At 42.5% G+C, this 12,921-nt stretch overlaps 1 protein-coding gene and 1 long non-coding RNA gene across 5 annotated transcripts in view; one reads left to right on the top strand and one right to left on the bottom strand.

Annotated features, from left to right (window-relative positions):
- Positions 1–395, bottom strand: part of SIMC1 (SUMO interacting motifs containing 1) — a 90,474-nt gene extending 90,079 nt beyond the window's left edge. For both annotated transcript variants that reach the window (XM_035014760.1, XM_035014769.1), the window contains exon 1: positions 192–395. In XM_035014760.1, the coding sequence (XP_034870651.1) occupies positions 192–320 (129 nt within the window). In that variant the 5' untranslated portion in view covers positions 321–395. The remainder of the gene's footprint in view (positions 1–191) is intronic.
- A 122-nt stretch (positions 396–517) lies between these two features.
- LOC118016944 overlaps positions 518–12,921 on the top strand; it is a 36,010-nt gene continuing 23,606 nt past the window's right edge. For all 3 annotated transcript variants that reach the window (XR_004680983.1, XR_004680981.1, XR_004680982.1), the window contains exons 1-2: positions 518–866; positions 6,115–6,244. This is a non-coding gene — a long non-coding RNA (uncharacterized LOC118016944). The remainder of the gene's footprint in view (positions 867–6,114; positions 6,245–12,921) is intronic.

The following is a 12,921-nucleotide window of genomic DNA, read 5'->3' as shown; positions in this document are numbered from 1 at the left end:
CCTCAGGGCGGGAGAGGCCGGCGGGCGGCGAGGCGGGAAGCGGCTGCAGCTGTGAGGCGCCAAGGGGCGGGAGGCGGGGGCGCAGGGGACAGCGGGCCAAGCCGGGGAGGGGGGCGCGAAGATGCGCGGCCCGAGCCGGGGCGGCACTCCCGCCGCGGCGGGGCTTGGCGAGCGGCGGCTCGTTCACTCACCACAGTCCGGCGGGGCAGTGCTCCGGGGGTCCGGGACAGGGCCCGGCGGAGCCTTCGCGTCCTGCTCGAGCGGGCCCCCCCGGAACTCTCGGAGCCGCTGTCGTCCGAGATCACGATGAAGTCCTCCATGGCTGCGGGCCCCGGCCGAGGCAGCGCGCGGGCGGCCGGCGACCCGGGCGGCGGCGGCGGTAGCGGCGGCGACTTCGGTTCCTGCTGCTGAGGCGGCAGCGGCGACGGTAGCGGCGGCGGCGGCGGCGGCGACAACCGGAGCCATCACCCCGCCGGCCCCGCCCCTTCCCGCCCCGAGCCCCGCCCCCGCCAGCCGGGCCCGCCCCGCCCCGCCCCTCCTGAGCCTGCCTCCCCCGCCCCCGGCGGCGGGCGATCGGGTCAGGGCCGCGGGCGCTGTGCTAGGCGGGGGCAGGGGGCACTCGTCCTCCCTTCCTAGGGAGGAAAAAGGAGAGAGAAAAATCAAGTCGCAGCCGGCTTGGGCCGGTGTTGCGGGCGTGCTTGCGTGAGGCTGAGACTGAGAGGGCTTCCCCACCTGTTTCCAACCGACGCCAAGTGTGAAGTGAGGTGGGAACAGGCCTCTGACTGAGCCCGCGTCCACTAACTGCCCTTGAGGGGAGGGACCTGGCCTCCGACAGATGGGGTGGAGGAGCCTCCGACTGACTGAGGGTAGGTGGCCTGGCCTGTGGCCAAGTGGGGCACAGAGGCCCCACTTCCTTGTGCACATGTGCAGTATGTTTGTAGGATAGATTCCTAGAAGCGGAATTACTGGGTCAAAGGTGATGTTTCTGCTGTTTCGATAAATGATGCCAAATTACTCCTAAGTTGTACCAGTTGGCAGTTTCACCAACAATCTGTGTCACTCAGGAATTTACACTGTGAGATTTAGACACTTGTACAGTTGGTAGCAGGATCAGAACCTTGAAAAAATGCACAAAGAGAAGCCATGAGGTAGCACACGCCAGGAATAATTAGATGTTATGAATGAGCAAAGCTATAAAGGTAAAAAGAAAGATATACCCCATAGAGGGAGAAGTGGTAGGTAGTGGCTGGTTGTAGTGTAGGAACATTAAAATCAAGATAGGATCTGTGTTACAATAAATGTGGGTTATTGACAAAAATCCTGTTGCTCATGCTCCAGCAACTTGGTATATGTGTTGACGGGTCCAACGGGAAATTGTATTTATCCGAAGAGGGATTGTTTCCCAAAGGAATGGTTGTCAGGTGCTACCTAAGCACTGTCTAGTGCAGTGATTTCTCTAACTTTAGAGAGTATCACAATCACCAAGAAGACTTGTTCAAACACCGATTGCTGGGCCCTACCCCAGAGTTTCTAAATCTGGGGTAGGTCTGTATGAGGCTCTGAATTTGTATTTCTGAAATTTCCCAGGTAATGTTGATGCTGCTCTTCTGGGGACCATGCATTGAAAACCACTGGTCTGGTGGGCGAGGAGTCTACGGCCAATGGATTTCAGAAGTTCTGGTCAAACGACTAAAATCATCCCTGTTGTGAAGGGATTCATTAAGTTGTCTTCACCAAATGCCATTAGACATTTGGTTTATTTAACTCCCTGTTTCTTTTTTTTTTTTTTCTTCAAGGTTTTATGTATATGAGAGAGAGAGAGTGAGAGAGAGCATGAGAGGGAGAGGGTCAGAGGGAGAAGCAGACTCCCCGCCAAGCGGGGAGCCTGACTTGGGACTTGATTCTGGGACTCCAGGATCATGACCTGAGCTGAGGGCAGCTGCTCAACCAACTGAGCCACCCAGGCGCCCGTAACTCCCTGTTTCTGGAAACACCATCTTCTCAAGACTTCTGTGACTCTGCACCTCTCTTACTTCTTTTCAGTCTTCTTAGATGACTCCTGATCCTCTACACACTCCTTAAATCTTGATGTTCCTCAGAGGTCTGACATAGGCCACCTTCACACACCTCTTCCTACACAATGTCAACTATTCCTGTGGCTTTAAATGATAATTTTCATGCCGATGACTCCCTAGGTTTATCTCTAGCCCTGTCCTCAAAGCTCCAGATATATGTATCCAAATGTGTATCAAACCTCATAGGCATCTCAAGTTGAATATGTCTAAAACCGAATCCCTGTCCCCTCAAATAAAAGCCTGCTTCTTCTTCTCTGTTCCTTATCTCAGTGAATGGTGGTACTACCAGCCAGCAAATGCTCAAGTGAGAAATCTGAGCATAATGCTTGATTTCTACTTCTTTCTCACCAACAAATCCTGTCTCTTTTTATCTCCTAAATATTTTTTGCACCCCTTCACTTATTTTGGCCTCTACTGTTATGACTTTAGGCCAGCTAAGACCACCTCTGGCCCAGTCTACTAGAGCAGCCTCCTATCTCGTCTTCCTGCATCTATTCTTGCCCTCTCTCATTCCTTTTCCCACATTCAGCCAAAGTGATCTTTAAGAGACTATGTAATCAAACTGCCTTAGTGGCTTCCTAATAACACTATGTCTTAGTTGGCTTAGGCTGCCATAACAAAATGACATGGTCAGGTTACTTAAACAATAGAAATTTATTTTCTCACAGTTCTGGAGGCTGGAAAGTCCAAGATCAAGGTGCTGGCCAATTTGGTTCCTCTCTCTTTGGGTTGCAGATTTCTTGTTATATCCTCCCATGGTCTTTCCCCAGTGGATGCATACAGGGAGAAAGAGAGGGAGAAAGAGGGGAGGGAGGGAGGGAGAGAGGGGAAGGGAGAAAGAGAAAGGGAAGGAGAGAGGAAGAGAAAGAGGGAGAAAAGAAGGGAGGGAGGGAGGGAGAGAGGGGGAGGGAGAGAGAGAAAGAGAGAGAGCTCTCTTCTTTATAAGGCCACTAATCCCATCATGAGGGCCCCATCTGCATGTCTAATCTAACCTTAATTACCTCTCAAAGACCCCATCTCCAAATACTATCACATTGGGGGTTAGAATTTTAGGGGAACACAAACATAACACTACAAACTTTTAAATATAAAGATTATATATATATGTGTGTGTGTGTGTTAAGTGTTATATTTATATATAGTAAATATATGATTTCACCGTAAGTAAATTTTACCCTAAAAAAAAAAAAAACAGGGAAAAAATTTTGAACTCTATGATATGTATGCTATAGTGAAGGGGTGAAGTATACTGATGTTTGTAAGTTACTTTGAAATGCATCAAAAATAAGATAGGTGAATGTGTGGATGGATAGATACAGATAAAGCAAATATAGTAAAATGTTAACATTGTCAAATCTACATGGTAGTTATACAGCTGTTTACTTTAACTTTTATGTAAATTTGAATGTTTTCATATTGAGAAAAAATTTAAAATTAATAAAGTGAATTATGATTTTCCCACAATTTTAAAAAGTTTTTTTAAAAAAAGGAGAGAGGGCGCCTGGGTGGCTCAGTTGGTTAAGCGACTGCCTTCGGCTCAGGTCATGATCCTGGAGTCTCCGGATCGAGTCCCGCATCGGGCTCCCTGCTCGGCAGGGAGTCTGCTTCTCCCTCTGACCCTACCCCCTCTCATGTGCTCTCTCTCATTCTCTCTCTCAAATAAATAAATAAATAAAATCTTTAAAAAAAAAAAAAAAAGGAGAGAGAAGGGGCATCTGGGTGGCTCAGTTGGTTAAGCATCTGCCTTCGGCTCAGGTCACGATCCCAGGGTCCTGGGATCGAGCCCCGCATCAGGCTCCCTGCACAGTGGAGAGCCTGCTTCTCCCCTCTCCCTCTGCTGCTCACCCTGCTTGTTCTCCCCTCCCCCAGTCAAATAAATAAATAAAATATTTTTAAAAAAGGAGAGAGAAGATTATAATGAAACCCATGTGCCCGTCATCCAGCTTCAAGAATGATCAATCTTACTCCATTTATATTCTCACTCACTCTCTCACCCCCACCTTCCTGAATTATTTTAAAGTAAATCCAAGACATTACACTGTTTATTCTAGAGATATTTCAGTTTGTATCTTTAAAAGATAAGGAATCTTGGGGTGCCTGGGTGGCTCAGTCGTTAAGTGTCTGCCTTCGGCTTAGGTCATGATCCCAGGGTCCTGGGATGGAGCCCAGCATCGGGCTCCCTGCTCCGCGGGAGGCCTGCTTCTTCCTCTCCCACTCTCCCTGCTTGTGTTCCCTCTCTCGCTGTGTCTCTGTCAGATGAATAAGTGAAATCTTAAAAAAAAAGATAAGAAATCTTCATTTAACAATTTGTCAAGCACATATGCTGTACTCAAGGGTTACAGTAGTGAACAAGGTAGACATAGTCTCTGGTTTATGATGATTATAGTTTATAAGGAAGACAAACAATAAACTAATAAATAATTATAAATTATGATAATTACCAGTTTGAGAAATCTTAACTTGTGAGATATAAATATGAAACAATTTTATTGTTTCTCCAATAACAATTACCACTGTCTCTAGAAATCCTCTTGGTCTCTGACAGTGAATTCCCTTAAGAATATTCTACTCTAGGGGCACCTGGGTGGCTCAGTTGGTTAAGCATCCAACTCTTGATTTTGGCTTAGGTCATGATCTCAGGGTCATGGGATCTAACCCCACGTGGGGCTCTGCACTCAGCTCAGGGTCTGCTTGTCCCTCTCCCTCCCCCTCTGCCCCACCCCTGCGGTCTCTCTCTCAAATAAATAAATAAAATCTTAAAAAAAAAAAAAGAATATCCTACTTTGGTCCCATAACTATGAAGTCACTTTCAGTAACTAATACAGTCTCTTTCCAAGTATTATGTTTTAGGCTTGCCCATTTAAAATCTTTAATCTCATATTTAATTCATAGCTCTTCCCATTCTTCTGTGCAGGTAGACTTGTGGTTATAATAGCCATTAGTGGAGGGGGTGGTAATGTCCTCTTCTTTCCCCTTGGCTCTTGTTTCCTCCCAAGTAGGGTTGAGGAGGAGGAGAGAATGTTCTCTGCAAGACTGTCCAGGAAGAGTTGCTTGTTATCTTTCTGCTGGTTGTTGCTACTTCAGTAACAGTTCTCTCAGTGTGTCAGGAGCCCAGATGCCAGCAGTCTTACTTGGACTGGGCACAGTTGCTCTCTGGGGCCTCCCCTTTGCACTTCCCAACCTAGGAGAAGTCAGTATCAACCTCTTTCTCCCAGGCATCCCCACCAGTCCCTGCCAGGGGCAATCTAATACATAGCCTTTTGTTTTGGGGGGATCCTTGCCTGGAGTGGCTTCTTGGGGAGTGCCAGCAAGAGCCTTAAGCCTCAGGGATCTTCTGCGCTGTCTAGTTGACTCACACATGGAGAATTTACATGCTTAATGCAAGAAGGAAGGAAACGCAGGTAGTTCTCGTCCTTATGGCCCCTATCTCAGCACCAACTAGCTCTTTTCTCCCTTCCTTCACACCCAAGGACAACAGGGGCTCATTCAAGTCAGTGGTTCAGCGATTTTCAGACAAGTTCTCAGCTTGGGGAATGGGACTTTCCCCTGCACTTTTACCCTGCACTTTCAAATTGTGGGAAGGGAATGGGGGAAGGAATTGAACGCCCTATCTTCTTCAGCTAGGGAGAAGTAATGGGTGGTTGCCATCTATAAAAAGTAATATTCATCCATGGATATATGAACTAATTGGAAAAAATTTTTAACTCTACTTTTGTTGCAGAATTTATGGTAAGTGATTAATATTAGTAACTAACTTTCGATCATAAAAATAGTGATAGGACTGGGGCACTTGGGTGTCTCAGTTAGCTATGCCTCCAATTCTTGATGTTGGCTCAGGTCATGATCTTAGGGGCATGAGATCAAGCCCTGCATCGGGCTCTGCGCTGAACATGGAGCCTGTTTAAGATTCTCTCTCTCCCTCCCTCTGCCCTTCCCTCCCAGCTTGAGTGTGCATGCTCTCTCTCTCTCTCTAAAAAAAAAAAGTGATAGGACTTTAGGGGTACAACAGTGTTCTGATTATATATATCTTTCTCATCAGCCATCCTGTCTGAAACTCAGGAAACACAGAGTCCCTGGTTGTGTAATAAGAGTATACTTGAAAAGTACCCTGTCCTTATCTGACAACCCAGATGAAGAATACTGGCCCTCAAGCTGCTTTTCTTAAAACTGTAAGTAGTGTTGCTTGGTCATCCTGGATCTGTCTTGAAATATTTTGTTTACCCAAGGCTTCCAAAATGATGGTGTCTTTTTCAAAAACTAGTATGTGTGTGTATTTTTCTTTTTTTTTTTCTGAGTGATTTGTCTTATTTTATTTTTTCCAGATTTATTGAGATATAGGTGACATATAACATTGTGTAAGTTTAAGATGTATAATGTGATATTTTGGGGCACCTGGGTGGCTCCGCCCGTTAAGCTTCTGACTTCAGCTCAGGTCAAGATCCCAGGGTGCTGGGATGGAGCCCTGCATCAGGCTCCCTGCTCAGCAGGGAGTCTGCTTCTCCCTCTCCCTCTGCCCTTCCCCCCCTGCTTGGGCTCTCTCTCTCAAAAGAATAAATAAAATATTTTTTTTTAAAGGTTTTTTTAATTTATTCATTCGAGACACAGAGATACAGAGAGAGAGAGAGAATATGAGCAGGGGGAGAAGCAGAGGGAGGGGGAGAAGCAGGCCCCCCTCTGAGCAGGGAGCCCGATGCAGGGCTGATCCCAGGACTCTGGGATCATGACCTGAGCCGAAGGCAGACGCTTAACCATCTGAGCCACCCAGGCGCCCCACTAATAAAATCTTTTTTAAAAAGATGTGTAATGTGATATTTTGATACATGCATATATTGTGAAACGTTTGCCATAATAAAGTTAGTTAACACGTCCTTTACCTCACATAATTATCATTTTGTTGTTGTTGTTGTTATAGTGAGAACATTAGAGCTCTCCTGTCATAGCGGCTTTCAAGCACAATAAAGTATTATTAACTGTTGTCATCATGCTGTACATTAGACGCCCAGAACTTACTTATCTTAAAACTGAAATTTTGTTCCATTTGATTAATAGCTTCCCATTTCCACACCCCCCCAAACCTGGCAACCACTACTCTACTTTTTGTTTCTATAAGTTTAATGTTTTAGATTCCACACATAAGTGAGATCATAGAGTATTTGTCTTTCCCTGAATTATTTTACATAGTATAATGCTCTCAAGGTCCATCCATGTTGTTGCAAATGGTAGGATTTCCTTCTTTTTTTATGGCTGAATAGTATTTGTGTGTTTTTCAAGGTGATACTTCTTCATAGACTTATTCCCCTTAATTCATACATCAATCCCATATACATTGAGAGGCTAATGCAGTCATTTATTCATTCAATGAATATTCCCACTTTTTGGAAGTTTCATATTATACCACTTTGCTTTTATGGAAGACCTACATTAGTATCTGTTTTCGCTAACCAAAAGAAATCTGAAGAGGATTTTCATTCTTATGAAAAAAGGCAAAAAGCAAACATAGTGTTCAGTATTTGTTTTGCAGCCAGCCATGATAGAGGCAGCATGCTCCCCCAGCAGTGAGAGTTGCCCTGCCAAGCTCCATCCCCAGCAACTAGGCTCAGCATCTCAGCATCAAGCCACTGTAGCTTTGAACTGTATCTGTGAGCATCTGTGCTTTCTCTCAATTTGTTTTGTTAACTCTTAGTGAGATGTGTCATATGGTAATGGAAAAGCCTAAGAGAGGTTATTTTTTGGGTCTGGGAATACTCAAAAAATTCCATATAAATTAATGGTAATTGCTTCTTTGCTTTACGCCACTTCAGCTTATGAAAGGTTTCACAAGAGCACTCCAGTTTTGGATGGCAGGAGAAACTCGTAGTCCTGAGTGCCTACTGGGTGCCAGGCACCTTGTTAGGGGCTGGGAATGAAACTGAGCAAGCTAGGCATTGCTTCTTAGAGAGCTTAGCAGCCCTAGTTTGTGAATGCAGAAGACAAATCTCGATCCCTTACTTTCTTTTTAAAAATAATTTTTAATTAAAAACTTACATATGAAAAAATATGTGAAAATGTAAATCAAAACCATTTCACACCCATTATGATGGCGATTATTTAAAAAAAATGGAAAACAAGTTTTGGCAAGGATGTGGAGAAATTGGAACCCTTGCTCATTGGTGGTGGGAATGTAAAATGGTGCAGCTGCTGTGGAAAACAGTTTGGCAGTTCCCCAAAAAGTTAGACATAGAATTACCATATGATCCAGCAATTCTACTCCTGGGTATTTACCCCAAAGCTTTAAAAGCAGAGATGCAAACAGATACTTACCCACCTATCTTCGTAGCAATGTTATTTATAATAGCCAAGAGGTGGAAATAACCTGTGAAGGGATAAACAATTTAGAATTCGATTCAGCCTTAATGGAAATTATGACACATGCTACAACATGGAGGAAACTTGAGGACATCATGCTAAATGAAAAAAGCCAGTCACAAAAGGATAAGTATTGTATGATTCTACTTACATGAGCTAACGGGAAAAGGCAAATTCATAGAAATAGAAAATAGAATAAAGTTATTAGGGGCTGGGAGAAGGGAGAATGGGGCATTATTTAATAGGTGCAGAGTTTCTGTTGGGAAGATAAGAAAGTTCTGGAAATGGATAGTGGTGATGGTTGCACAATATTGTTACTATATCCTAATGCCATTGTATTTTACACTTAAAAATGGTTTAAGGGGTGCCTGGGTGCCTCAGTCAGTTAAGTGTCTGACTCTGAAACTCAGCTCAGGTCTTGATCTCAGGGTTTTGAGTTTAAGTCCTACATTGGGCTCCATGCTGGGTGTGAAGCCTACCTAAAAAAAAGGAAGAAAATGCTTAGGATAGTACATTTTAGGTATATGTTATTACAATAAAAATATGTGAATATTTTCCTTTTATCAAAAAATTGAAACATTGTGGACAATGTTAACCAATTGAGCCACTCAGGCGCCCCCCCCCTTTTTTTTTAAGGGTTTTATTTATTTATTTGAGAGAGAGAGAGAGTGAGAGACAGAGCATGAGGGTCAGAGGGAGAAGCAGACCCCCCGCCGAGCAGGGAGCCCGATGTGGGACTCGATGTGGGACTCGATGTGGGACTCGATGCGGGACTCGATCCTGGGACTCGATCCTGGGACTCCAGGATCATGACCTGAGCCGAAGGCAGTCGCTTAACCAACTGAGCCACCCAGGCGCCCCATTGTGGACAATGTTAAAAGCTCCTTTGACCACCTCCTCCATCCTGATCCCAGTTCCTCCTCTTCATTGGTTCTGTGTTTCCTCCTCTAGAGCTTTTCTGTGTATTTGCTTGTATTCATATGTACTTAGCAAAATGACATATATTTTTAGCTTTATCCAAAGAGCATGTCTACTTTAGCATGGAGATTTGAAACCATCATTTGCAGTAAAAATGTTCTAAGCAGTAGGGCTTTCTGCCTTATTAATGGGGACTTTTTTTTTTTTTTGGTGGATGTACATTTTTCAAAGGTTGTCATTTTCTGTCATTTTTCTTTTTTTCATTATATAGCAGGGTCAGTGCCTACAGACCACTTTTGTTTATGCTACAGCTAGCCAGCTCAGGTTTCTCCCATGCCTTAGAGAACACTCTGTCCTTCCTGCTGGATTCCAGGTATAATCTCCCAGTTTCGGGTCACTCTTAACTTTTCCACTGGACTGCTTTAGTAGGCAGCCTCTCATTGTACATAACTTAAATAATTTTCTTATCCTTTCCCCGTTTCCATCCTTGTTTCTAATTTGCCGAGATGTCAAAATCTTCATAAAAATTTTGTTTTATCCTCTCTGTTCAAAGATGATACATCCTCATTTTGAGAAAAGTAAAGCAATTTAGAATGGTTATAAAACAGAATGTGTAACCACATCACCACTTGGATTACATCTTTCTAGACATCTCTGAATGGTGAATACTCACAGGTGCACACAATTTTACACAAACAGGATCATACTATGCACATTGTATGGCAATTGGCTTTCTTCGTTCAAAAAATATATCCTTACAGTTTGCTGTTTCAGTGAATATAGATCTACAGTATCCATTTTATTGGCTCATAATATTTTTAAAATAGTATGACATATTTCTTCTTATTTGATAGAAAACACAAAGAAGCAAACAAAAAAGTGTATCACATTCTCTCAACCTTGATATCCTACATTGAACAGTTTGTAAAATTAAAAGAAACACATCTATGAGATTCGCAAATTTATGCTACAAAAAGTTACAAAATAAAAAGTGCAAGTTGAGAGCCACCCTCCCTTTTCTAGTTCAGTCTTCCCAAGGCCAAATGCCTTTATTAGTTTCTTGTGAATCCTTCCAAACATACAAAATTACTTACATATCTGTATTTCTTTCTCTTTTTTTGTTTTTTAACACAAAAAAGGTCACATTATTATATAGAGTTATTTACTTTGCTTTTTCATTTGATATATTTTGGGGATCATTTCTTAACTGTAAGATAAATATATCTTTTTAACACCTGCATAAAAAAAGTCATTTGTTAGGATATGCCACAATTTATTTAACCAGTTCCCCGTGGTGGATATTTTGGTTGTTTTCAGGGTTTTGTTTGTTTATTATGCAGTTTTGATTTTACTATTACCAATAATGTTGCAAGAACATCTTTGTACTTATCTTAACAAGGCTTGCCAGCATATCCATAGAGAAAATCTTAAGCACTGGGGACTGGGTTACAGGGTGTATGTGTTTCACGTGTAGGTAGAAACTGCCAAATCATCATCCAGAAAGGTTGCACCAAATAACATTATGACAAAAGTGTTCGAGAGTGCTTGTTTCCTAAAATTCCACAAACATTAGTTATCAAACTTTTTAGTTGTTGCCCATCAAATGAGTTAAAATTGTTATTTTGTTCTGATTTGCATTTATTATGCATGAAGTTGAGATACTTTTCAAATGTTCATTGATTGTTTGTAGTTTATTCCTTGAAAAATGTTCATCCATCTTCACTACTTTTTTCCCCTAGACTGTTCATCTTTTTAATAGCTATCAGTAGAATTTGTGTGAATAGATTAGGTATTATTGAGCAAGGTAATATTACATTGCTTGGATAATGTATTCAACTAGTTACCTAATAATGAACAGTTAGGATGTTTACAACATCATGCTACAGTTTCTAACTTCTGTACTTGCATCTTTGTGCTCTGAATCAAATATCTTTTTGAGTTAGATTCTAGAAGTAGAATTGCTGATTGAAAGCCAAATTCTTTGTTAAAAATTTTGAAAGAGCATTGTTTGATGGGGAAATGGTCCAATTTGGGGAGTGGGAGAAAAGAAAGAGAAGCTAGGAGCTCCTGATTGCAAGGCTAATCTGCTCTAAATTAGAATTGAACTAAAAGGCTAATTGGTGATGTTATCGTCCTAGCAGCTTTCATCAATAAGCTTCTTAAAATCCTAAATCTCCTCCATTTGGTGCATGGACCTCCTGGGAGTCTGCAAATTCTCTGAAGGGAAAAAAGAAAAAAATTGTAATTTTCAAGTGAATAATAGTATTAAAACATAATTATAAGCACATTTTGAATCCTTGTATGACCATGCAATTTTGATGTTGGCTTTACATTTCTGTTTACAATTATGTGAGTGGTGCATACTGTTTGAAGGAACATTTGGCATTATGGTAATTCATTAATTTAAATTGAATGGGGGGAAGTAGTGGGAGACTTGAGTCAGCTTACCTATAGGACTGGTGGCCTCCTGCGGAAGCTGAGTTCAAAAGAACCTGTGTAACAAAGCAATCCATTAAATTAGAATAATGTAGGAAATGATTTGGGGGAGGATGAATTGCATAAATCTTGTCTTTGTACCTAACAACTTGTTCATTAGCAGTTAGTGTAGTAGAAAATACAGAGTGAAGAAATTTACATTTCTGATTGGAGTAATAATTGGATTAGTACACCAAGTCAGGCCAAATTGCATTAATGACCGCAATGGCAACCTTAGTTTTATGGGGTTTATTAGGTGACACTGCATTAAACTAGGCATTCCAGGATTGCTTGGGCAATTTTGACCAAATATGAGGCCTGCCTTGGTATCTGCAAAGTTAAGAAGGAAATGAAGTGAGTCACACTGATGAGGGAGCAGAAGGCAAGCTGAGGACAAAGCACAAGCTGACACCCTGCAACCTCCTCCCCCCCAGAGTAGGATATGTTTAACATTCCTCAGGCACTCCTGGCTGCCCTAAAGCTAAGGGAAGGAAAAACAAATGGTTAACTAAATAGAGATCACAGTCCTGCAAGACAAGAGTCTCCATCAGTTTACCAAAGTCTTAGCGATTTACAAGGAAAAAGCATTCTTTTTTTTTTTTTTTTTAAAGATTTTATTTATTTATTCATGAGAGACAGAGAGAGAGAGGCAGAGGGAGAAGCAGGCTCCCAAGGAGCAGGGAGCCCGATGCGGGGCTCGATCCCAGGACCCTGGGATCATGACCTGAGCGGAAGGCAGACGCTTAACCATCTGAGCCACCCAGGCGCCCAAGGAAAAAGCATTCTTATCATTAGCCTAACTTCCAGAGACCCATAACTCAATTTTCTGGAGCCCTAACATCACCCTCCCTTCCATGGGTGTTGTGGGAAACAGAGGCAGAAGGGAAAGTAAACAAAATTAAATTTCTTTATGACTTGCATCCTATTTACAAGGACTTGTAATAGAGTGTAACATTCCTCCAGAAAGCTCCCAACTATCTTAATGTTAGTGTCTTACTAGAAGGAAAAACAACCTTAGCTTGACAATAGCAAGGCCTCCAGTATCCTATAAATCTTCTTTAGCATATGAAAGTCCTTTTGAACACCTCCCTTTTTTCCTTACCTCCCC

Source organism: Mirounga leonina, unplaced genomic scaffold (genome assembly GCF_011800145.1).
Source record: "Mirounga leonina isolate KUSES-001 unplaced genomic scaffold, KU_Mleo_1.0 Mir_104, whole genome shotgun sequence".
In the NCBI taxonomy this organism is placed as follows: domain Eukaryota; kingdom Metazoa; phylum Chordata; class Mammalia; order Carnivora; family Phocidae; genus Mirounga; species Mirounga leonina.
Note: the sequence above shows the minus strand (reverse complement) of the source record. Positions and strands in the feature narration are given on the sequence as shown.